Genomic DNA, 26,726 nt, shown 5'->3' on the forward strand with positions numbered 1-26,726 from the left:
AGAATAAATTTCTCTTCTTATCCACAACTTTAGAGAAAAGAATACACTTTTTCTAAATAGTGAATTCAGTTAGTAGGATAAATGCTTAATTCATTGTAAGAGTAATTAAATTGTCAATATTTTAAATATCATCAATTACTTTATATTCATTCTTTTCATGAATAATAATTCAAAAATACATTTCTCGATATCTGTTAATTAAAATTTGCAACGAAAAATTTATTACTGACACTTACTATTGTTTTAATGGCATTCCAATTTACGCTGTTAAGATTTTACTGTGGTACAAATAGTAAATTTACCCAATTTCCAATGCAAACAACTTTTTATTGGTCCTACCAATGAACATGTTAATAAATCTGTTACCGAAACTAGATTACAATTGTATTGGTAATTAATTCTAATGAATTACATTAATAGAAAAATTTCAATTTTTAATGAACTCAACTATTATCTGCTTCGTTAGCTGGGAATAATGAATTCCACGAGAATTGTTGAGTATATTAGACTAATGACAATACCTGGAGCTGAAAATTGGATTTTCCGGACATTCATAAAGCTTTCAATGTCAAATTAATATTGTGGCGGAATGTTCATTTGCTAATGCTTGAAAAATTCATTCACATTTAGGAGCAAGTCGATATTATAGTAGCACGCAAGATGTCCTCTTTAATATGAAACAGTTCTTTTTTTTCAATGAAAGATAAAATGGATTAATTGCTTTTGGATATATGAGAAAATATCAAGCTGAATGACTGTTATGATATGCTCTTTTTTTATAGATCGTTAATACTTGCTAAAAAAATAAAACTTTTTAAAAATAAACGAACTAAAAAATTATCTTTCTTAACGATTTTGTGTCATTTAGTTGGAGAAAAAAAGTAATAATTGTTCCAATGCTGAGCAATGTTTCAAGCTGAAAGATTTTACGAGGGTTCTATATAAATTTTACTAGAGACATATACAAAAGAAGATATGTGAATATAGAAGAAAAAAGATAGAGAAGGCCATCACAGAAGAATTAGTTACTCAAAGCTTACAGCGATAATGAGTTTAAATAAATTAAATGACCAAATAAAAAAGTATAAGTTACATGAGAAGAAAGTACATATAATTCTATAGGCTAAGACGTGCTTAAAGCTGTAGATAAAATGTGTGAGAGATGATATTTTGAATGTAAAGAAAGAATTTCTTCTAGGCTTTAGAGTTATCATACCAGCTAAATCAAAGTTTATTTCATCTTATCCTTTGCATCATAAATAGAATAATGAATCATTTGTAAAAGAAACCTTCTGAAGAGTGAATTTAAAAGAAATTAATGAATACTCATATTTTATACAAAAACAGTTGTAGAATATTAAAGAAAGTTTTAACATTTAACAATAAAAATTATTTATTGGATTGAAAAAGCTTCTTCAAATATTTTGTTGAAATAAAAATCAGATCAACTGTCTGTCAATTTGTCCACACAATGTTTCATGTATTCTTTAGTTGAATATCAAATGTCCTCTCTGTCAATTTAATATTTTTGAAATAAGGTTGTGGGAAAGTAGCAAAATTGATAGCCATTGACGTTTCCGAATGCTGAACTTGTTCAGAACGATAGGGCTTATAAGAACTTATAAAGTTTTCAACGATTTCTAACAAGTGACAGGGGAGCTGAGTAAACGTGTGATTCCCAAGGAGAAGAACGTGAGAATTTATAGCTTGTTGCCAGTAGGAACGAAAACGTGCCAGCTTATTTTCTACTTCTGCGTTAAACTTCTTAGAAAATATTGTTTTGTACTCGAGAATTTCATTTATAACTTACTCCAATTTTCACAAATATAAAAATAAATAAAATAAAACATTAAATTGAGTAACAAAGTCTAATAAATTCTTTTAAAAAATTTTTTATTTTAACTTTCAAGCGTAAATCATATTATTTTATTAAATACTGTGCCATTGATAGCAGAACCGACGATCAAAGTATCTTTTTTTTTCTTTATTTCTTCGTCAGAACATCAATTAAGCCTTGGAATGCTTTAAGACCTTCACCGTTGATTTCTTCGTATTTGGGTGCTTCAGACTTGATTCTTTCTAGCCATTTAGTAACATTAGCATACTTGCTTATATCGAATTTGATAAGCTATAAAATAATTCCATCATTTAAATATTCATTTGAATAATCACTAAACTCATTAATTTTATGTTGATCAATTACCTGAATATTGGTAACACTGGTAACAAGTGATAAATCAGCGATAGTCATGTTGTTTCCAGCAACGTAGTTTTGTCCTTCGAGAAATTTATTAAGTAAATCCAAGCAATTACCAATTTTTTCATACTTGGTTGGATCGTGTGGAGCACCGGCAAATAACATTGGGTACTGAAATAAAAAGAACAAGTGGTAATTCACTAACTGAACTCGAAACAATTCATTACTTCTTATTCATTTCTCTAACAAAGTACAACAACTTACATAATAGTCACCGAAAGATTGATAGACTGTACCCATATCAAAATAAAGTCTTTGGTCGACTAAAGCTCGAGCTTTTGGATCTTTAGGATAAAGAGAATCATTTTTTCCATACTGATTCGCTAGATAACATGAAATAGCTCGGCTGTAAAGCAGAAAAAAAAACATGTTGTTACTTAGAAACTTAGGCTGTAAACTTTGTTTACGAAAGTTTGGAAATTCCTGTTTTGTTTCAGGGTCTAAGACTCTGTTATACACAATAAATACTTATTAAGTTACTCGCAAATAGAGTAATAAAGTATTCAGCGATTTTAGGCATAAATAAAGGGAAGCTTTTTTTCGTATTCAAACTGGTATGCATTTGCTTAAAAAAGCTAGATAATATTATTTAAATTTAGAACAAGGAGTGACAGTTTAACAGAGAAACTGACGTTGAGAAACTAGTTTACAGCAAGTTCTTATATACATAGGATAAAACAGTTATGGGAAATATAAAATATTTATACATCTTTTATTACCTTTCCCATAATGTCAAGTCACCATCGACCAGAGTTGGCACACAATGCTGTGGATTTATCTATAACATCAAGCAAAATTAAAGATTAAGACTACAGTTATTTCATTATAAAAAATCTATACTACTTGAAAAACTTACTTTGATGAATTCTGGTTTAAGGTGCTCACCACCCGCAAGATTTAGTAGTTTAAGATTAAGATTTACACCCAAAGCTGCCGCAACCAAGCGAACAGCACGGGATGGTGAACTTCCTGGTGTGTGATAAAGGTCGATTGGCATTTTAACTTCTGAATAAGGAAAAAAAGATCAATAAGCTGATGAAGAAAAATATCTATCAGTAGGTATGAATATAATAATACATCAAGATAAATGAATTAAAGTGTGTCTTGTGTGAAGGTATTATAAATACATTAAACTAAATATATTCTTCCTTTCACTAGACCTTCAACTGTGCAAATATTATCATGGTTATGTAATATTTACCTCGTACTAGTATTCTATGAATTCTATTCTAAACATAGGTAAATTTTATCTCTCTTTGAAATTGTTTTTATTAGCGCTCCATCAAAACTTTGGTGACTATCAAATTCTAACACTATTTTGACTGTTCTTATCTTGAGATCAGTTATCAAAAGTAATCTTCTACAATTAAAAATGGTTTCTTTTAGTCAGCAAATAAGGGTTATTATTATGTTCATGTAACCTTGAACAGACGGATATTTTAGTCAGCCTTGAAATAGAGAATTTTTTATATCTAATTAATGAACCAAATCATGGCGACTTTTATTCACAATCGTTAATGATAAAAAAATAATTTTTAACTGGAGAATATCAAATAATGTTATGTAGAGAAACTGAGACACACATAAATTTACTCCCATAAATAATCTAATTTTTCAATTAATGGATTCATTGAAAAAAAAAGTTCCAATATTAAATCAAAGTCTGAAATTTTTCCATGAATGTTTTATTTTTAAAAACTAATAATTGTGAATGAAAATTTGATTTATTAAATTTTCGCTGAAAAAAACAACTTGGTTAAAATAATCTTTACTTTTATAATTCAATTGCGTTCATTCATGTACGGTCATTGACCACTACAGTTTTCTAGTTCTGAGTGTTTTTATTTTGTTAGCATATTTCAAATGAAAAATTTACTGTATAGTTTTTAATTTTAGTTTTAAAATTAAACTATCAATTGACTGCTGTAATTAAAATTGCAAATTAAAGCATTTATGATAATTTAAACTGACCTATCCAATGCTTGAAACAAAATTATTAGTCATAACTAAAACTGCATGTTATTATCAATAAAAATAATGGCATACCTTTATTTGCAATGATAAAACGTACTGTCAACTAGACCACTCCTCAACGTTGGTATCGCAGTTGAAGACTAAGTGGGATTACAGTTCTCGTAGAATGAAGTACGTATACTGTTGGATCATTACCACTTCTCTCTAATACAACCTCTGCGTCATATAATATAAGCTGTGTTAGAAAGTAAGTTTGCCACACGGAGTACAGTATCCATGCAAGGGGAATAGTTGAGTCAAGTGGGAGAAAACCCCACTTTAGTTGACGATCTCTAGAATTCTCGGTAACTTTAAAGTAAATGAAGGAAAAATCGTAAAACTAATAATATTATTCACTATAAACACGAATTGATAACTTACTCATCAGTACAACTAGCATGACTTGAGAAAAAAAAATGCAAGTCATTTATGTGTCATGTTGAACAGGGTAAAAAGTGAGATAATATTTTTTTTGTTTGATAGAAGAATCCCTTGATCGATAGATGTTGTCGAGTTCAAAGTATCCATTTTCGATAATTATGAAAAAGATTATTGCATTTTATTAACTTCCCATAAGAAAGTTATTGTAATGAGTTTGATTTTTAAAATTCGCAATTTTGTTGTTTCCGGACGTTTTAAGACATTTAAAAACATATGAGAAGTTTCTAAAATGTATGTATGTATGTGTGTATGTACGTGCGTGCATATGTCAAGTTTTTTTTGTTTTCAATATCTCGAGAACCACTGAAGATATCAACTCCAAACAAAGTTCATTCGAAAGATAATACAATGAAGAAGATCTGAAAAAAGTTTTGACAAACTCGGTCCAGCCAGTTTTTTTTTTAATAAAAAGAGTGTGAAATAAGTTGAATAAAGAAGAGATTTGAAATAGATTCTACTTATTAAGTGATTAATATGGTCCAAAACTAGTGTCAATACAATATGGTTATTAATAACTTTACATGATTCTAAAGAATTATTAAAACTTTCAATCTTTTATAAACAAAAAAAATAAAAGATAAAAAAATAACGGATTTCAATTAATGGGAAGTTCGTCTTCAAAATGCAAACTAAGCGCAGATTCCTTTTTTTTAGTTTTCTCATTTCTTTTAATGTATGATATTTTGAAAGAACTTTTAAAAATACTTGCAGAAGTTAAAATTTTTATTACTTACTATTCAATTCGGTCTAGATAAAATCATAAAGTAGATGAATAGAAAAACTATAAGTGTATTCTTAAAAATTATTCTTTTAGCGATTCCAAAGTGTTTCGACAAAAGTTTATATCGTAATTTGTTCATCGCTTTTGAACATTTGGAATAAAGATAAAAACTTTTGTTTTTAGATACGAATAATAAAGATAAAAATCACGGATTAACAGATAAATATAAAATTCAATGTTTGAAAATATACACAATCATGATCAGCTTACGGAAATAAAAGTTTTTAAATTTGATTGAAAAGTTAGTATACTAACCGTAGAGAATTGATTATTTATGTAAATAATAAACTTGGTTAAAAGAAATATTTAAAGAATTAAGCACAAACATTTGCATATTTCTTTTTAAATACTTCCATCAATGAATTGAAGAAATATCAATATATTTTCTTGATTATAATTTTTTATAAAAATAACTAATTGTTTACCTTTTGATATTGTCCGGATATTTTTATGATTTTTAATAACCACTTGCAATTAACATGTTTAATGATTATTTTTACATTTTTATCTTTCCGGGAAATGCTGATTAAAATCCAAGTAACAATGATTTAAATAAAATTAATCCATCAATTCAATTTTAAGTCGTGAATTCATTAAATGTTTTTTACCATTTTCAGGACTATTGTCTTCTATTTACAAGAAAGAAGATTTTTCCCTTTTTTCACGCTTATTTTGTCGTTTTTATGCCACGTCATTGTTGAGCAATTTTCCGAATAGCAAGGAATTACGAAATCGTTTAGCATTATGTCGTAGAGACGACGAGAGATAAAAGAGAGAAGCATTATTGTTTGTGTGTCCGTAGCGTATCCAATCTAATGGATTCGCATGAAGTATAAGAAAGCTTTCAAGAAGCTTTTTAATTTGTTCATTTCTGTAGAAAGCTTTAAAATATAATTATTTATTAAACGAAGAAATAAACTTGTTGAAACACAAAATTAGTTTTAAAGCAGCCAATTAGAGAATAAAGATTGCTTTTGAATTTTCAATGATATAATACTCTACTTTTTATTTTCTGCAAGAAATATAGTAGGAAGGAAACGGATATGACCACTTCTGGTTATGACAGTGAGCAAACTTGATACTAGCATTGACCACTGCAGTACATATATAGCAAGCATACTACTACCACGCTTTTATGTCATGATATATATATATATATCTTTGTATCTTTAGGAAAAAGGGATAATATTGAATGACTTTTTCTATTTTATCTTGTTTTTTTCATTCACAAAAATTTTATTATTTTTCTTAGAGTTTTTAGTTCAACTCAAAAACAGTTGAGTTAGAATTTAATTGTGCTTATAAGAAATTACTTGAGAATAGTATTCTCTTAAAATAGGTCAAAGCAATTTGGGGTTTTTTAAAATAAAGTTTGTTGTAATTTTTTTCAAATCATCATATGGTTTTTTTTAACCATTTCCGGATAATACTCTCTTCGGTAATTGAAATGAAATTTTTCATTTGTGTGTTTTATGCTGAGGAAAGAATTCATGTTGCAAAAAAATTTAGATTGTATATTTTATATAGAATAAAATAAATATCACTAAAAAATTTACATATGCAAATGTGCAACATATGCAGATGACTATATTGATGCGAAAAAATTATCAAGCTTTGATGAATTTTAAAGTATTTTAAAACTTCGACTTTTTAATTTTTAAATAATACCTTGAACTTTAATAAAAGTTATATCGTAAAATCAATCAACTCAAGAAAAAGTTACTCAATCATTCAATAATAATAAAATCAATCTTGCAGTAAATCAAGGTTTTATGAAAACTGAAAAACCAGAGATAAAAATATTAAACATATAACTAAAAATCATTATAAAAAATAAAACACACTATCAATTTAATTTTAACTTGAATTAAAAATTATGTTGAATATTTATTTAATACATATTCTAGTATGTGTCAAGTAATTTATTCAATTTAGCATAAATAAACTATTTGCTCCGAATAATCTTCTTAGAACTCATTGTGAAATTGATTTAACAAATGATGAGCTTGAATTTTCTAATAAATTAAGTCAAATTAATGTTTAATTAATGTTTTAAACTAACGAAATATCTTAAATGTCGTTAGAGAACTTTGGAGTAGTTCAGGATCTTGTTTTAGTATTCACATGTTGACAAATAAAATATAATTAAACAACTTCCAAATTAGCACGGAACCATTCTCCTAGTGCTTGAGCTGGAGCGTTAATTTCTTCATACCCATATTTTTCAAGGGCTTCTTGGCATCGTTCAAACCACGAAACAACGTTTTCATATGGCGAAATATCAAAGCCAAATATCTAATGCAAATATTAAGTTCACATACAGATGTGTTTAATATTCAAATGAATAAGGATTATTTGAGTAGAAATAAATAAATTAAATATTTAAATCTCACTTGCGCCATTCCAACAGACATAACCATAGAAAAATCCGCAATCGTTAAATTTTCTTCAGCTGCGAATTCTCCGTTACTTAAAAGTGCATTTAAAATCTCAAATCCTCTCTCCATGCTTTTGACATCTTCTTCATTTATAGCATTTGTCATTTTAAATACGACTGGAAACTTCAACAAAGACAAAATATTAGTTTTGTTAATCCTATTGTATAGACTGAATATTCTTTTAAACAATTATCATATCATACTTTAAACTCATTTATTAATAATAAAATTCATTTATTACAGAAAAAAAGAATTATAATTATTATTTATCATGTTGATGCGATGTAAAATACTATTTTGAAAAATAGTTTCTTTTATAACGAATATGTTTAGTAAATTGTAATGTGCTTTTATAATATCAAATTCAATAAGTTTAGAATTTCTTTCAATTATACATACGTAAGTCTTTGCAATTCGAGGCCAAAGCGTGCATAAATCGAAATATAATCTATCATCAACAATGCCCTTTTTCTTTGGATCTGTCGGATAGAGAGAATCATTTTTTGCATATTTATTCACAAGGTATCCCATTATAGCTCGACTGTGAAGAAAATAATCAAATAAATTTTTATGAACAAATAGTTTTTTCATTTATCAGATATCATTTGAGCAATATTTCATATACCTTTCTGATAAAATCAAGCCATTATCATCAATAGTTGGTATTGTATGTTGCGGATTCAACTGATTTTATTTGATGATAAAAAAAAATTAGAGCTGTTCAATTTTATTGAGCCAAAAAAAATAGCTACCTTTTTATAGTCGTCGGATAACTGTTCCCCTTTAGTAACGTCTATTATCTTATAGTTCAAATGAACACCTATTGCCTTAGCTAGCATCATTACTGCTCGACATGGAGGGCTTACCGGCAGATAATAGAAATCGATTGTCATTTTGTATTACTTCAAGTTCTTCGATCAAGTTCTAGGTCGTGGTATTAAAGAACAAAGGAGTTTTTTCATTAAAGAAAAAGCAAAAAAGAAAAAATTTTAATAAAAAAAAGGTTAACGTAATTATTTTGAAATTCCGTCAACCGTAACAAAGGAAATAGTTTTTCGTGCTTGTTTGAAAACTAATTATTTTTACGTGAATGATTTTTACTCACGTATAAGAATATTTGTTGGCAGGTGCGTTGATTTTTGAATTGTAAAGGCTTATTCAGTGATAGACAAAATAAAATACGTTGTTTTATAACAATTGAAATATCGGTTCACGAACACGTTCAGGGATTCAAGTATACAAGTATACAACGTGAAATGAATTCACATTGTGTTGTGGTACATGCAAACGCAAGCGCAAAGTAACCATGACAATGTTGACAAACAATGAACCAGCAAGATTGGAAGCATTGGAATTCGTGGTTCATCAGTTACAAAAATTCTGCTAAAACTATACAAACAGATAATTAAACACTTTACAAAAGCTTCAGAAAACAAACGTTCATTAACTTTTTTTGCTATTTATACGATTGAATACAAAAATTAAAATTAATTCGTAATTTATGTAAAAGAGCCTGTATTTGTGTTCAGTCTTTGACTGTATCATTCCTCGTAATATACTGGTTATATATGTAGGAGGATGAAAAATGAATGTTATGGAAGCAAATTTGTAAGGTTATTTCATCAAGAAGATATTCATTTTTATCTTCTATGATAATCACTATGATTAAAATAACACGGTTAAAAAATAATAGTTTTTTGCACTTTTATTCGTTTATTTATTTTTATATTTTTTTATATATAAACTCTAATGCCTTACTCAATTCCTATCTTATCATAATGCCTTCAACTACCCCTACTCATTTCTTCCTCATTTAAGCCTGCCCTAATTCTTGATCTATGATCATAAGCCCAAATGATGTTATTTATTTTTAAATTTTAAAACTTACTTATGTGTTACTTATTTTTAAATTTCAATTTTTTTTTTTAATATTTCAAATCTACTCATTTACTTTACTACTCTCCCTCAAATTTTTACTTCAAGTTATTGGAAAAGTTCGCATAGTCAAACATGTCATTAGAGAATTAATTTAAATAGCGAATTTACTCATAGATTTGAAGGAATTTGTTAATTCATATCATTATGATTAACTTTCTAAGAATGTCAATATTAGTGTATACAATTATTTGAAACATTTTAAAGTTATAAATAACAATACCAATGTATGTTTAGTTGGTTGGAAATGTATCATATAGCCCAGAATAATGCAAATACTTGATAAATAATCTTGAAATAAACCTTAACAACTTTTTGATTAACGTTTATTCGGTATCGCAGATGTAAATAATGAATAGACCAGGAAACCAGCATGAATTGATGATAACACAGGCATTTCGTAGGGTGTTGAAAACCAGTTAACGCCCCAGCCAAAACCAGTACACGCTTTTATAAATGGTTATAATGGAATTTCAGAGTTAATAGCTGGTAACTTTTCGTTGATTGTATTTCTGTAAATGCATTTATGTGTACACATAAATATATTGAATTGTTCATGTGTATGTATTGTATAATTGAATATGCCCCATTACTGAGTATCCGTATATGACATTGAGGATAACAATTCTTGCTTACAGTACGATTGTCATGATTTTTAATTACCAATGTTGGATTAATGTAAATACTACTATGTATGTTATAACATTCTAAAATCTATAAAAGTTGAGATATATATTTGTTATCGTTGAATGTTGGATGGTTGTCACCATAACTTAACCACAAATGTCAAGCTGATGCTACAAAATTGTTCCACTTTTTTTAGTAGATACTTGCAGATATTTAAGTCAGTTATGGTAGGAAAAAAGTAGTTCTCAAGTTTAGAAAAGTTTTTGGTCAGATGTACAAGATTCAATGAGTCTTTTCAGGTTTTCTAATCGATGTAGTGGTAACAGGTGAACGCAAACAGGTGGTACCATGATTTTCGTTGATTCAAAATAAATTCAAATATTATTTTATAAAAAATTATCTTAAAAATTTCAGTCTTAAAATCTCTAAGCCAAAAATTTATTTTCAAAACAGCAATGAAATAAAACAACAAAGAAATAAATTGAAGACCATGTTATCTGGTTTTCCTAAGATCATTCAATATTTACTGAATGTTTGCCTTTACTATCTACAGTATTAGACACTTGGTGTTGAGTGTTTGAAGTAAAACGGAATTGTTCTACAGTTTTACGAAAACCATAGGTATAAATGTATTTATTTTTGTCGCGGGAACATGCAGGTGCGATGTATTCAGTAATAAAGGACTACGATACTGAGACCAATGAAAATAACTAGAAGACAGTCAAAGCTGTTGTCACCGTATATACACCGACACTTTCTAGCTTTTGTACGATTTTCAGTAGTACTTTTTATTGACTCAAACACCGTGAGCTCCTTCTTCACATTGTATTCGCTTCGTTTATAACATTCCTTGTCGCAATTTATTTTTATTTCTCATAACACAAAACGAAAGATATATTAGCGTTTAAACCCTCACTTCTTGTTTGTGAAACATAAAAATATCTTGAAAAGATATTGGATTAGAAGACACAATGACATTCTTGATTTGCGATTTACGAAAACCGTTAGAACAATGTCAAGAAGATACAATGATATATAGAAGGGAGAGAAAAAGAGCAACAACAAAAGTACTATACACGGATAGATGAAAGGGGTTGTGACGGTGGGTAATAGCGCAGTCGCGTTAGTGGAACCACCCTGAGGTCTACTCTATGAACAAACGTTGAAGATTCAGTAGTTGACTCGTGTAGGCTACAACATTAACACCTCACACTGCTTCACATGTGTTGAAAGTCTAGTTCAAAGAAATTTTTCAAACATTAACAGAAAAATTCCAAATTCTTTCTCAATAAAATTATTTAAATATTATTAAATAATTTTTGTTTTATTCTAAATAAAATTTTTATTTAATCTTTTGAATTTTCATTATTTTCCTTGACTACTGAGCTGAAAATTCTGCAGATGACGACTTCTTTACAAAAAATTAAATAAAACATAAAAGTAATAAAGGGAATAAAAAACATTAATGTAAAATACTAGAGAAATGTATAACAAAACGCAAAAAAAGACGGAGCACTAATTTTTTGTCTGCAAGGGTGTAGAAGAATAAAAAGTGGTATGAAAAGTGGCTATTAATGTGAATTCGTTATTTTCGTGAAATGTGACCAGTATCTTTTATGTTCAATTAATCAGTAATTCTTTGTGATATGGATCGTGTCCAATGTCATTTTAACTAAAAGGATTTGGTAATTGATATAAATCAGATATACCTTCCCATGATAACAACAATACATTAGTAATGAAATACAATCTAATAGTAATGAGCAATAATTCACATGATTATTTTGTAAAATGATCGTTTAAATATGATTGACGATTTATCTTTTAAATTATTCATATTTATACTTGTTGCTTGAAATGGAGAAGCAGGACACTATTTGACTACATAGATCGTTGATATATATATGGAGGTATAAGCTGTCTAATAGTTTTATTATAGAAATGAGGCATTCCGAGTAATTACCCCCATAATATCGTTAATCAGCAGATTATGCAGACACTTGGAGTCAATTAAACATGATCGATTAGTTTTATCTAACACATTGCTCTATTTTTTAATGTAATTTTTTTTAAAAATTCGCTAAAATTAGTTAATCGTGAAAGGAAAAATCAATTAGTTAACCAAGCAGACAAATTCGATAGAATTGTAAACCTATTAGATTACGTGCCTAGCCAAACTAACTCAGAGTTACAACTAATGGATCCGTCCTGTTGCTAGTTCGCTTGTGGTCAAACTAGCTAAATCACTTAAGTATTGTTATTCTTGTTGCCAAAAGTCTATATATACATATACACTCATTCAGTTGATTTCTCTTAGTTGCTTTTTCACTTGATCAGAAAGTGATTAGTAATAGGTAATTACTCGCTCATCGTCTCCTTGGGAATCGCTTCTGTGAAAATTTTTTTCTGCCACTTGAGAAATAATAAAAAGTGCTGACGATGATAAATTTCCGTTCTTCAGGATTTTAGTCACGAAAGTATCGCTCTCAAGTTTCTAGATTTCTTATTGATTTTGCTAACACTTGGATATTGTTATTCGGACCAGAAACGAGCTACTGTGGAGTCCAAGTACTTGATTAAGTAGGACTTGAAAGTTTTTGATGACTTCCGGTTAAGAAATGTTTTGGTGTACCTTACACTGTATGCATATAATACTCATGCACAGTTATACCTCTTGCATTAACTTTGATTGCCTCTTTAACATGCAAACTTTGGTTGTGTCTGTTTCTGCATAAATATGTTTCCCAGATGCTTTTCAAGCTTCACATTCATGTTATTAATGAAGTTTACCTGTTCGTTCCTTCAAGCTGAAACAATTTTTGGTGTTTTTCTTTTGAACAAATTTTTTAAAAATAATACATTCAATCAATTTTTAAAAACATTATTTCATGTCAATTTCTTTGAAAAAAATACTACCATTTTTTCTCACCATCTTTCTAACTTATTTAAACTTTTTTACTCTTATTAGTGTTATTTCGTAGTTGTAAGAAATAAAAGTTAATCAAAGGAACCGGGTAACAATTTTTTTTGTAAAGAAATCAATGGAATTTTTTTAAATAATTCCATTTATAGTAAACTTATATTAAATGAGAAAGTTAATTTATCATGACCTATGAAAATTTTTAATTAATTCAAAGTAACAAAAGTGGATTGAAGTATGGATATCAAAGCGCAGAATTTTCTTAATTAATTAAAGAAAATTTCAACATAGATTTTATCATACTCCAACGATTTTATATGAGTTTACTAAGAAAGATTATTTTTGATGAGTAACTTTATAAGACAAAAAAAATAAAAATAATTACTTTTTATTGTCTTTTCGCATTTCCTGATTACTCGTTCCAATTTTTATCACGCGAAAATGCAATATAAAATCACTGAGTTTATTATTATTTTATAAAAAATTAATCATTTTTAAGAATTTTAGTATTAATTTTACTAGTTGAGTAATTAACGATTAATGTCATAATAAAATGTTATTAAATGGCGGATAAAATTAGCATAATTACGGTTCCTAAAAATTTAAAGAAAAAGTTCAATTTTTCTAATGAACTTGGTAATTATGAAAATTTTTACTGCTATATAAATTTTTCTTTTATATGTCGTAGATCATTTAACTCGGTGCGTGCTGCATTAGATAAGAGTCATGTTCGTACATAAAAGGAATATTAAAGTCGGGTTAAACAATATTTTCATTTAATGACGATTTTCATATTTTTTTCACTACGATAAAAATAGCACATTCTTGAAAAAAAATGTGTGCGCTGATGTTAGTTAAGTTCTTGTTCACCACAGTAACATGTCACTAGAAATTATAGCAAAACGATTAATCAGAGGGAAATGCATGCATAACAATGTAAAAAAATTTTTTTCTCCTCTAAATTCCAGTTACATGCTTCAAAATAAGCTGAATATTAATAATTCCCGGTATTTGGGATACATAATGGCTAACCATTAAGCTGCATCTGTATTGAGCAAAAAAATAAACTATGCCCTATGGTCATATGCTTAATATCAAACCGCTCCACCTATTAATTAAATATTCTCAACATTCCATGCATTGCTAAAGTATTATTCAAAATTATTCAATAAAGAATTGAATACAAAATTCAGCTCTTAAAAAGCTTTACTTGTTTTTATTTCTGCAAAGATAATTTTTTAAAACACATCGAAACATTCCAAATTTTTTATCCCTCAGAGAGTCAGGCTTAGAACTTCCACTCTTTGATGATGTAGAATTTTATAAATAACTCAGCAACGATTCAAGTGACTTCAATAAAAATTTTATCAACTTGGAGTGACTTTAAAGTACTCCAGCAATCAAAATCATTCTATTGGCATCAAGATATCGTTAGATAAAAATTTTAGTCGAATTTATTTTTTCAATATTAATATCTTGAAAATAATAAAATCCATTTGTACTTTATCTTTTTTTTTTATACATTTTGAAAATTTACCGTTATTGTTACGGTTTTCCAGTGTAATTTTATCCGATTTACTGCTATGACTATTATAAAAAACCAAATGGCGGAACGAAGCTTAATAATTCCACTTACAAACATTTTCACGAGTAGTATTACCTGATTTTGGTCCGACATCTCTTGATGTTTCTTTTTTTTTCTATTTCTCGTGACTGAAATTTTCCCGAAATACCATCGATATGAAGTCATAATGATGTGATGTGCATTGAATGAGCTTACGTTAATCAGAATTACCAATTCAAGCTCAAGCATCAGTGCATACTAGTATATTAGTAGCATGTTGTAATCGAAATGAATGAATTATTAGGAAGTAAAATCCGATATGAAAATAAATGTATACACTGTCTAGAATTAATGCTGAAAATTTTAAGATCAGAAAGAAAGTTTTACAAATTTATGATAATGCTAAGATATACGAAGACTTTCAATTTTGCAACTATACTTTAGCAACATACTGTAATCGGATAAGCCAATATCGTTTTGTGGTAGTTGATAGAAGATAGTTTGGAACAACTTGTAGTTTAACAACCAGGAAATAGCAGGTGCGTCAATATATAAGAGGTATTTTGATCCAATCCCGGAAAATTCCCGCGTGTTGGAATATGGTGGTTGCATTAGTAAAGTAGATATAAACCGATGTATTATTGGTGGTTGAGAATCAAATATTCACGTAATATTCCCAGAGGGGCAATTGAATTTTGTGATTCTACATGGGTTAGTACATCAGTCATGCAATATTTCATTATAAAATTTTAGTTAGACAAACTTGAATGATAGGTAAACCTTTTTCGATATTTTCTTGTTATTCAAATGCTTATGTACATAGATTTCAATTTATTCTGTAAATATACAACATTCACGTACCAATATTTGTGTGTAGAAATTTATTTTTCAACTTTATGTTTTCGATTTTTTTTTCATACATATCTGATATTTTTCTTGCATTACTCTTTATTGTAATGGAACATCAATTGAACATTGTTTATAGGACTGACTTGAAATGATGATACGACTAAACTTGATGCTTTTATGTTCTTTTATGGTTCATGGAAAGATTGGTAAGTCATGTGAAAAAATGTTGATGTCATTGGCATTATTATTATTATCATTATTATTACTATACTTATAAGGAAGAATGGAGCATAATAGTCTTTTTAGATTCCATAATTTATTTTATTTCTATAAAAAAGATTATTCCCCCGTTTTTCATCCTAGAAAAATATCATTAGTGATTCATTTGTATTTTTTTGAAGAAGAAGAAGAGTTAAAATTCTAAAAAACTGTAATGTGCATTTATAATTTTTAAAAAATTAATATTTTTACAATAAAATGTTGTTTTTATTTTATGACAATTGTAAGTTCAGCAATTTCTAAATTGGGTAAAAATTTACTCTTGAATATAAATTATTTCTTTGAGACATTTTAAAGAAATATTTCTTTGTTCCAAGTATTCTTTATTGAAATAAAATATATTCATATCCACATGAATGAATTTTTAAGGTAAACATTCAGATTTTTTACAAATAACAAATAGACAAAATGAGTAAATATTTCTTTGTGGCTAAAAAAGAATGTATTTTCTCTACAGCTGAACCTACTAGTGTTCTTCTGTATGCATATAAACAAAAAAAAAATCATTTGTCATAAATAAAAATGTGCTCTAGTAACAAATTTTTATCTCAATGCATATTTGCAACCAGACTAGTGTTTTTGCATGATTTTTCGCCCATTGTGGTACTATTTATTTTTAGGTTTAAAGTCACTATAAATTTACATTCATTACAGGTTATTTCTGGCATATTACCGATTTCCATTATGATCCAAAATATTCGTCTGAAAGCAGCACCGGGAATAGTAAGTCTCAGTTTACTCATTTAAATCATTCTCATCTTTCTCCTGCTTTTCTTCACTGGGTTTCATATCTCTACTTTTGCCTATTAATACTTACCCTGAAGCTTTTCGCGTTTCAGAGCTCTCTTATCCAAACTTCAACGACTACAGCTGTGTTTACTCGTTGAGTAAATGACACCCTTCGACCTTACTTTATTTTTCTTCATTTCAATCTAAACTCTCAATCTTTCTCACCCATCTAAATATCTACATAAAGTCAAGCTTCTCAATATTGAACAATTTTGGAATAAGCTCTTACGGCTATTACATGATTTTTAATAGATTTGGTAAAAAAAAAAAACTCTTGTTTTGTAACTAGTTTTGACTGTTTGTTCATCATACTGCTTTGAGTTTTATTTTCTTCAAAAAAAATTAAAAAAGCTTTTTACTTTTTTCATAAAAAAAACGAAAAAAAAATTTCATTTTTCTACAAAGGAGATTAGAAAATGTTACAATATAATAACAATTTTAAATTACCTATATTTTCGTTATCTAATGCAAATATTAGACATGAAAGTATTTACTTACAGCATGTTGGAACACGAGAACAAGAGTTGAAGATGGACGAATCAAACCAGACCGCAAAGTAGCTGGAATATTTGGCAACTATAGTTGTGATTCGCCTTGGGCTTTGATTGAGTCTGCTGTACGAGCCATGAAATCGAAACAGGATGAGGGTGTCGAGTTCGTCTTGTGGACAGGGTTTGTAATAATTAATGGCTATTAATAAGTGGTAGATATTGTAACATACTTCAAAGTTGATTATTTAAAATAATTATCTAAATTTTTTGCATACATTATTTTGTAAAATTATGAAGACTATGATTTCTAATTTAAAAAGAATTTGTGTTTCACTTATACAATTATTTATGGTGATGCAAAAATCAGAGATGAGCAGACCACCTTTTAGTTTATGATAAACTTTGAAAGCTTTAGTAAAGTTAAAAAATGTTGGATTGAATTTGAAGGCAACGTTTTGAAACTTGTGCTTCGCCCTTTTATTTGCTCTTCGATGTTGCGTTGTGCAAATTTTTTTTAACCAAGTTACCAACCGTCAAAGTAGAGTACACCTTCACTCTAAATGTCTGTAACTCGTAAATGAATAATCATGTGTAACAATTATTTGAATATTGTTGGTGAGCTAAAATTTTCGTCCAAAATAATTTCAAGTTTATTAAAAAAAAAATTGAATTGTTTTAAATATATTTTTTTTAAGCCATTGTTTTGTTCATTTTTTTTTCATACTAATTGTTAAATGAGAAAAAGTATGAGTCATTAAAGTATTTTACCTTTTTAAAGTGGAGAGTTTCTTAAATACTCACGTGAAAAGTCCAGTTGCCTAAATAGTTTGTATATTCCAGACTTGGAAAATTTAAATTTTTATCAAGCTTGAAATATTAAACAAAAATAACAAAAACTATTTGTATATAGGAAATGCAATTATTTATTAAAAAAGATTTATTAACTTTCCATCAGAAAATTATTATAATTGGGTCGATTTGTGAAATTTGAATTTTTATCATGTCTCGACGTTTCAAGATATTTGTAAGCATACTGACCAATTTTCAGAATGATATGTGTACGTATGTATGTATGTATGAATGTATGCCTGTACGGATGTCAGCATTTTTTTCGTTTTCGATATCTCAAGAACAGATCGAGATATCAGCTTTAATCAAAATTTATTCGAAAAATATTATTATAAAGAAGGGTCTAAGTAAAATTTAAACTACTTCAGTCATTTGTTGTAAACAATTACTAATGGGAAATTTGTCGTGTTAGCACAGACATAGTGTGCTCAATCCTATTTTTTTATTAAGTTAAAATATTATTCGAATAATGTCAAGTTATTTCATAGTTTTATTATAAATGGGATTTTGTTAACAAATGATATGATACAGAAAAAAGAGACATTGAATTTCTACTCACAATGTCTCAATTTTTACAACTTGATAGCTTGAATGATAAGATTTAATGTCGAACAAGTACACTGCAAATCCCAGTTTTACAAAATGCATTATTTTAATGCATACGTTAAATATAACGTCATCCATTTAATTAACATTGTAGTCACTTTTAACGCATTTCTAAGTGTGTACAAAGTGACTACAATGTTAATCAAATGGGTGACGTCATATTTAACTTACTTATCCGCATTAAAATAATGCATTTTGGAGAACTGAGATTCTCAGTGTAGAATACAGTCAACATCAGTTATGTTCTAAAATCGGGAAATTTTACAATTTAATACCTTATTATAACTATAAAACTCAACAGCAACTGTTTATGCTTATTATTCATGATGTTATCATTATTTGATGCAGGGACGCGTTAACTCATGCTGCAGAAATGAGTGAAGAACTACGACTACAATCTTTGAAGAATCTCACAGATTTATTGTCCCATACATTTAGTACACAATTTGTATTCCCAGCATTGGGACATGAGGATGTTGGATTGAACTTCAGCCAGACCGCAATTCTCTGGAAACACTGGCTCCCAAGCGAAGCTCTTCAAACCTTTGAAAAATGTTCGTACTTGCAAATGAAGGCAAAATTTTTTTTTTTCATTCATTTTCTTCCTCTGTCTCTTTTCGCATATGCATTGTCGTCATAATTCACATTTTCTCAGCTGTGTTCATAAAAAAAAAAAAGAAAGAAAGAACATAAAAATGTAGAAGTCTTAATTTGTTATGCATAAATTTAAGTTTAACCAGAGAATAGTGAACTAAAGTTTTCTGTAGCGAAATAGTTTCAACTTGAATATATATCTAAATGAAATAAAATTGAAACTAATAGCGAATTTTTGCTCTATATATTTTTCGTATACGATATTTTCTTATTTAAAACTTATGAAAAATTGGTTTATATAATCTATTTCTTTTAGCTGGTTTCTACGTATTCGAACAAAAGTCTAAGAAATATCGAATAATTTTGCTGAATACAAATCTCTGGTTAGACACGGATTCAAGTGTAGACAGTCGCATTCACCAACATCAATACCATCAACAACAGAGGATAAATGGAGGTAGTACGACAAGGAATTCAAGTGACCCACACAATCAATGGCGGTGGTTTGAATCTATCTTACGAATAGCCAGAGAAAAATCAGAAACTGTGAGTATTTTAGTAATGATGTGAATAATAAATGTCTTTCGTATTATTGTCATTTCACGTCAGGTTAGCACCATTATTAAGTTCGTAACACAATCATAAAATAGAACAAGAAAGAATAATTGATTAATTTTATTTCCGTCAGTTGTAGGATTTAATTAGAAAGAAAAAATAAATAAAGTTTGAAAAGATTTTTGGCACGATGACAAAATAGGTTTGGTATGTCAGAGAGGATCTTGGGGTTGGTAAGGGCAAACATGAGGAATATTCTACGAGCGCGCGTGACAGCCGAACATAGGCCACTGTAATCTGCTTTAATTCGGGGCGAGGTTCTTATTCTCGGTGGCGAAGTGCCCATTTGTCTTGTTCGGAAGACCATTCTTAAACTGTAGTGAAATGATAAGTGGCTCGTTATCGCTTATCTCCCGCTGACTTTGCACAACTTCTTATCACTTATCACTAATCATTTTAATTACATAGACAATGCAAGATCCAAATTAAAAATGAATTATTTCATTTACTCGCTTTCATTTTATTCGATTTATTAACATCGTACTTCTCACTAATTTTTTATGTGTTTTGTTGGTAGTAATTAATTTGATTATATTGCCGTTCATGTCAAATCAGATAGATTTAATAAAACTATTTATGATTGTTTTATATGAAAAATCATAATAGAATGTATTTGATAAATATTATTGGTTAGAATTGATATCAACGACTGCAATTACTATAAATGTTGATGAAATTGGTTTTTCAATTTATTTCGTTGCATTTAATTGGAAAAATTATTCAAATATGTTATGTGAATATATATAAAGGATTTTTTTAAATTCTACTTTCAAGTTTTAATTAGCTTTCAATTTATTTTTAACTTTAATATATTAAATAGAGTCGGCATTTGGTCGATGCAAACTTTTTCATCTTTTGTATGGTCACATTTTATTAGTTCATTTATATATACCGTCAAAAAAGAAAAGATACAAATTTTAAGCTAATTAATTAATAGACAGTATTTTCTGTTATATAATATGTACTATCAATTAGAAATTTATATAACTATAATGATGATGTATCTGTAGACTTTACAAACGTATTTTGCTTATAATAGTATATCAGATTTCACTCACAATAAAGCATGCTTTATTGAACATATTAACGTACTAGAATCAGACATTTACATTATATGTAATATACAATTATCATTACACGTGCGGGGAAACTACTACTATTCCGCACGGGTTTGAGTGTGGAAACTCCCTGATTATCCATTGTAAGGCTTGTCAACAATAATCCACGGGTAATTTTGAAAAACTTGTTCTACACGCGCACATATTGAATGCCCGGCCCCCGCAGATCCCCTGTTCCGCGCCCACACACACTCCCATCCATTCCCGCCTTAGTGAACCCTTTGCCGCACTTGTGATAAAAAAATAGAATGTGCAACTAGAGTAAAAACTAGCTGATGCCCATGATGGCAGTTAACGCACTTACTTCGCTCGTGCGTCTAACACTGCCATTGTGGACAATCAACTAGTTTCCACTCTAGTTGCACAATATACTACTATATCTTTTCATGCTACTATATTATTCGATTCACATTTGAATTTGTAAACAGATTTTTCATTAAATATCAGTTTATTGAATAAAACGTTTTTTTTTATATAACCACACTATATCAAAGATTGGATTAAAAGCGATATTTAAATGCTACAAAAATGCTCATTCGGTATTTAATTATTTTGATTTAAAATATTAAAAAAAGTTTGTTTTTTTATAATTTTTATTAAAAAGTTTTTACTTATAATCCATTGTCAATAATTTATTAACAATGAACATTAGAGCAGTTTGTTTTTAAATACTTGATTGAGAGTAATTTATTGAAGTGAAACATTCTTTTTATCAGAATATAATTTTTTTTCAATTCCAATGAGTATTTTTATTATGTGATAATACACATTTTTTCCAGTTGTATTTATGATTAAAATTAAAAAATTCATTAAACGGGAAATTTAAAAGCTAAAAATGGACGCGAAAAAATTTTATTTACAAATTACAATATTTTAAACACCAACTAAGATTTCTACAAAATTAGACTTTTTTTCTACAAAAGTACATTTTACTTTTATAAAAGCCAGACTTCTATAAAAAGTAGCATTGTTCTTCTAGTTATACTGTACTTGTTAAATAACTGAATAAGAAAATTAAACGCATTTTATCTTTTTTAATTTTTTTAAAATCCTTATTACATGTCATGATTAAAACAATGAACAGTATATTTATCATTAATATTCAGAAACTTAAACCAATGTTTCAAACCTATCAATGAATATAGAACTGCTTACCCCACCAATTATTCATAAGTTTCATTATCGCACACTTTCGATCCCAAAGATTTTCCATCAAAAACTCATTCCACCACGTTTTAATAAAGTGTTTTGACGCAAGTATTAAATTGATTGTCAATTAATAAATTATTTTCTGAATATAATAAGACTTTTGTCTTCATAATAATTCAATTATTTATGAAAGTTTACTAACAAATAAAACTATCAGAGTAATTTATATAGACACACAGCTACAAATTGCAGATCGTTGAGAACTTGTCAGAGAGATCGTTCACGCGAAAAGTGATCAATCAGCATTCCTATTGTTAATTCATTGGAGATCCCCTATCTCATCGTAGATTGACGGTATTCTTCAGGAAGCTTTTGTTCCTGCTTCACCTGTAATTCTTTAGGATTGAACCGACAATTCCGGTTGATTATTTTTTTTTTCTACGATTGATGTAGTATCATAGCCCAAACTTCCATAGATCTGTAATAATGATAAAGTGTGTGTTTTTAATACTTCCAGACAATGAATACCTTTACTTACATTGCTAAACTAAGTTATCTTGATATCCGGTTTCCGAAATCAACATCTAGAACTTAGGAAAATGTTTCCGAGCTGAATCGAGATAGCGTAATATTAGATAACAAGCTGGATAAGGCGAATTTCGAACTGTTGATAATTGAAACCCCTACCCAGTTATAGATAATTTTGGAATCAATTCTGTCTAAATTCATCTTTTTAATTGTTTGTATTCTATTAAATCTGTCAGGACTTTCAATATATATTAGGAGAATCATCGAACATTAGAAAGTTTATTGATTTTAAATTGATGAATGTCACTTAGAATTTCGAAGTCGATACTTGGAATGTCATTTACCTTTTTCTGAAATCTTAATGTCTTAGATGACATGACGTCAATATGTCATGCTTTTTCAATGTAAATTTATCTGAGTTTTGACGCTAAGTTTTAGAGATAATATGGAGTATTATACTGAGTAAATTTTTTTTGCTTTGATTAGAAATAGAATATTGAAGATCAATTGAAAAAGTTTTTTATATCGATCTGGGTATAGAAAGAGATTAAAGTTTGTCAGTAGATTCAAAATAATATTTTACGTAATTAAATTTTCAATTAATGGAGTGTGATAAATTTCGTAAACAAAGTTAATCGATTAAAATTTTACTCGCTTTTCAATATAATATAATTTTCGCCCATGTATATAGGTATACGTCGTTGGTCACACACCACCTGGTGTCGATGAAAGAGCGACTGGAGCTTTACCTTTGAAAGAACAACACAATCGAAAGTACCTTCAACTTATTCGACAAAATGCAGATATCATTGCAGGCCAATTTTTTGGCCATTGGCATTCTGACACTTTTCGTACGATTTATAGTGAAATGGGTAAGTTTCTAACACAATTTAATACCCTTCCATTAAAGAAAACTCTGATAAATGGAACTTGATGATAAAATGAATAATGTTGATTCCTGTTTAATAGACTAATTATTTTTTATGATGATAATTTGATAACTTCAATTCATGTGGTAACGATAAGCTAACTAATAAAATGATATATCTCCCTTGATGTGTAGATTATTTTCTCTATAATACCAATAAAAGATTGTTTGATTTCATCGTGCATGTTGACGTTACATTTGAAGTTTTATTTTTGAGCTTTAATTTCCTCTTTAACAAAATTTTCTAGATTACTTTGTCTCGGTATAACATGATTATAGAGCTGAAAATAGAGTTTTGTCCTAAAACTAAAATAATTCGATAATAAAAAATCGTAAAAGTTTGCTTCGAAAATATAGATCTTTAAAACTAAATTAAAAATAAAATTACCATTTTTATAAGTATCTATTTTTGTAAATAACTAAATGATCTTTAAACCAATAGGAGTACCTATTTCATGGATTATGATGGCTCCTAGCATTACACCTGGTCGTCCAAATGGTCCAAACAATCCAGGACTTCGACGCTATAAATTTGAAACAAGCACAGGACAAGTAAGTTTCTACCCATAACATGATTTATTTATATAGTTTTCATCATTAGATATTAAATTAAATCAAATTTTATGTAGTAAATTTGATGAATAAAATCATTATTGCCTATTAGTTGAAACTGTGAAATTATTAGATTTTAGATTATACTCAGTACTATCTTGATCTACCAAAAGCTAATTCAATTGGCCGTGCAAACTGGGTTGTTGAATATTCTCTGTTAGACTATTATGAATTGAAGGAAATTAATGCACGAAGTCTACATGATCTTGCCCATCGCTTCACTCAAGCTAATGATGATACATTTGTTAGGTGAGTGTTGATTATAATAACCAATTGTTTATAACTGTATCTAATCAGTCATCTATTAAAGCCTTCCAGCCAATTGTATGTCTTCTATATATATATATATATATATTGTTTTAATTTGTAAAAATTTTTTATTATTTCTAGGTATTTTTATTATTAGTTACATTCTAATTTAATTAATATAACAGTATTACTTTGTTAGTACAATTAAATTAAATTAAATTTAGTTAGTATTCACGAATTACATTATTAATTAAAAGTTTCAAAATTTAATCGAATTCAAATTGATATAATTATATCAAAAGTTACATTTACATTTTTGTTGAAATCAATCATTTTATAATTGTGAAGTAGAATGATAAAATTGTTGTCGGAAAACTGGCTAAATTGAACATTATAACAATGATGATAATCGTGATGATAACAATTAGTTATTCCATTTATTATGAAAAGGATGTAATTGAAATCAATACTACTAATTCTAGATATTATGCTGCCAACACAGTATCACTACCACGAGAAATAGAAGAAATTTGGGGCTGTGGCGGTGCTGATGATGGTGCTTGTATACTCCAACACTATTGTGCTATAACTCGTGTCAATCCCGACTCCTATAGTAATTGTCTTTCATCCTATGCATACGCCTTGGCAACAGCTTGTTCTCCAACTTTACCTCTCTACATAGTACTCCATGTCGTTACTACATTTGGATGTTTACTTCGCAATCGATAGACTTGAAGGATCAAGTCATTAAATTTTAAACAACCTTAGTGACATTCTGAGCTGAAGAGGATGTTGAAGATTGACAGAGAACATAAGTTCAACTTTTTTTTTCTTACTTTTTACTACTATTTTTAAGTTCAAATGCTATCGAAATACTTCTTTCAGCTGAATTTTCTGAAAATCCATTCTATGAATTAATGATAACATAAAATTTCAAAAGCTTTTGACGAACTTATCTACGTCAGTGTCATCTAATTAATGTAATTCACGTTATTTCTTAATAAAATATACAATGATTTGTTATAATTGACTTGTTTTCATTATTTCATATTATCTCCTGTCAGCAGTAACTGTAAGTAATGATACGATATGATGAGCTTGGTAGTTTTACTAGGAGAATACTGAAGTTATAGTTAGCTGTAACTATGAATATTAAATGAAATATTTTAAATTAATTACAAAATCATTAAATATTCCTAACCACCATTAGATTACTTCCATTTATTTATAAATTGAGTTAAACAATATTCTTTTCTGAATGTCTAAAGACATTTCCAAGCATATTAATATTCTTGACGTCATATTGTAATTCATTCATCATTTAAAGAATAACTCATTAGATCATTTACTTACTCCAGAATACTGATGCAATTTAAACAATTAAATTATTCAACTAAAAAGTAAGGGAAGTTGGTAGAAAAGGAGTACTGATTTTATTTCTGCACAATTGTTGGTTCATAGCTCACATTAAAAACCGCGCACAGAGATACTGGGTGGTACCTGCTGTCTCTAGTAATAGCTTGAAAAGCGTTAGCACCAGCAGTAGCACCACAGTCGGAGTCGCATGAGAAATGTTGAATATTTCATGTAATATTCCACTCAGCCAAATAGCCAGAACCGAATGTCAAGCAAGCAATGCTGTGTGCATATGCTGCCAGTGAAGTAATTTCGTGCAAAACGTAATCGAAAGTTCGACTCAAACGACGCGACGACAAACGATTTGCGGCCGGTTCAACCGTTTGCATCAACTTATTTGCCTTTGCTTATAACTATTACGGAAATCGTACGGACGAGCTATGTTCTTCAATTTCAGCGTAATTTCCTTTGGAGAACTAAATATGGAAATGGAAATATTAAGTTCATAGAAAAAGGATTGAAAAAAAAAACGTGTATGAATCTTAGTACTTTTTTTGTATTTATCTTTCTGTTCTGTATTTCTGGAATGGAATTTCACTGTTAAAACAATCCTATAAGTTGATCTAAATTTTTAATAAAGAAGTTTTTCTTTCTTTGTTTTTTTATATAGAAAATGTATATACAAAGGGGAATTACGGATATAGTTTTATTTTGCATGTTTAGCTCTTAGAGAGGATT

General features: G+C 28.5%; 3 protein-coding genes across 4 annotated transcripts; 1 reads left to right on the forward strand and 2 right to left on the reverse strand.

Moving 5' to 3' along the window:
* Nucleotides 1–1,876: 1,876 nt before the first annotated feature.
* Nucleotides 1,877–4,461, reverse strand: LOC118066113 (glutathione S-transferase 1-1-like). The gene is made up of 6 exons (XM_035081908.1): nucleotides 4,304–4,461; nucleotides 3,114–3,262; nucleotides 2,977–3,035; nucleotides 2,462–2,603; nucleotides 2,204–2,368; nucleotides 1,877–2,128 (listed from the first exon to the last, which is right to left on the reverse strand). The coding sequence occupies exons 2-6, from the start codon at nucleotides 3,252–3,254 to the stop codon at nucleotides 1,985–1,987; spliced, it is 651 nt and encodes a 216-aa protein (XP_034937799.1). The 5' UTR covers nucleotides 3,255–3,262; nucleotides 4,304–4,461; the 3' UTR covers nucleotides 1,877–1,984.
* A 2,992-nt stretch (nucleotides 4,462–7,453) lies between these two features.
* On the reverse strand, nucleotides 7,454–9,173 carry LOC118066112 (glutathione S-transferase 1-like). The gene is made up of 6 exons (XM_035081907.1): nucleotides 9,036–9,173; nucleotides 8,683–8,854; nucleotides 8,556–8,614; nucleotides 8,330–8,471; nucleotides 7,886–8,053; nucleotides 7,454–7,787 (listed from the first exon to the last, which is right to left on the reverse strand). Exons 2-6 carry the CDS (start codon nucleotides 8,821–8,823, stop codon nucleotides 7,638–7,640), a joined length of 660 nt encoding a protein of 219 aa, XP_034937798.1. The 5' UTR covers nucleotides 8,824–8,854; nucleotides 9,036–9,173; the 3' UTR covers nucleotides 7,454–7,637.
* Nucleotides 9,174–11,685: 2,512 nt separating this feature from the next.
* Nucleotides 11,686–25,590, forward strand: LOC118066017 (acid sphingomyelinase-like phosphodiesterase 3b). 2 transcript variants are annotated; one of them, XM_035081720.1, is made up of 10 exons: nucleotides 11,686–12,177; nucleotides 15,962–16,031; nucleotides 16,759–16,827; nucleotides 17,394–17,565; nucleotides 19,188–19,393; nucleotides 19,750–19,979; nucleotides 23,535–23,715; nucleotides 24,214–24,323; nucleotides 24,457–24,632; nucleotides 25,115–25,590. In XM_035081720.1, the coding sequence occupies exons 2-10, from the start codon at nucleotides 15,974–15,976 to the stop codon at nucleotides 25,359–25,361; spliced, it is 1,449 nt and encodes a 482-aa protein (XP_034937611.1). In that variant the 5' UTR covers nucleotides 11,686–12,177; nucleotides 15,962–15,973; the 3' UTR covers nucleotides 25,362–25,590. The 2 variants fall into 2 exon arrangements, with proteins under 2 accessions (XP_034937611.1, XP_034937610.1); XM_035081719.1 differs by having other exon boundaries at nucleotides 11,686–12,047; nucleotides 25,115–25,361.
* The last annotated feature ends 1,136 nt before the right edge of the window (nucleotides 25,591–26,726 follow it).

The sequence above is a fragment of the Chelonus insularis genome, unplaced genomic scaffold (genome assembly GCF_013357705.1).
Source record: "Chelonus insularis isolate UGA/USDA-ARS -01 unplaced genomic scaffold, ASM1335770v1 contig_326_pilon, whole genome shotgun sequence".
NCBI lineage: Eukaryota > Metazoa > Arthropoda > Insecta > Hymenoptera > Braconidae > Chelonus > Chelonus insularis.

Coding starts and splice junctions, on each gene's coding strand:
- LOC118066113 (XM_035081908.1), bottom strand. CDS start 3,254: ATGCCAATCGACCTTTATCACACACCAGGAAGTTCACCATCCCGTGCT. Junction 2,604..2,976: donor GACTTGACATTATGGGAAAG/GTAATAAAAGAT, acceptor TCTGCTTTACAG/CCGAGCTATTTCATGTTATC. Junction 2,369..2,461: donor AATCTTTCGGTGACTATTAT/GTAAGTTGTTGT, acceptor TTTTTATTTCAG/TACCCAATGTTATTTGCCGG.
- LOC118066112 (XM_035081907.1), bottom strand. CDS start 8,823: ATGACAATCGATTTCTATTATCTGCCGGTAAGCCCTCCATGTCGAGCA. Junction 8,615..8,682: donor TATCCGACGACTATAAAAAG/GTAGCTATTTTT, acceptor AAATAAAATCAG/TTGAATCCGCAACATACAAT. Junction 7,788..7,885: donor TGTCTGTTGGAATGGCGCAA/GTGAGATTTAAA, acceptor TATTTGCATTAG/ATATTTGGCTTTGATATTTC.
- LOC118066017 (XM_035081720.1), top strand. CDS start 15,974: ATGATGATACGACTAAACTTGATGCTTTTATGTTCTTTTATGGTTCAT. Junction 16,828..17,393: donor TGAAAGCAGCACCGGGAATA/GTAAGTCTCAGT, acceptor ATTTACTTACAG/CATGTTGGAACACGAGAACA. Junction 24,324..24,456: donor TTGAAACAAGCACAGGACAA/GTAAGTTTCTAC, acceptor TGAAATTATTAG/ATTTTAGATTATACTCAGTA.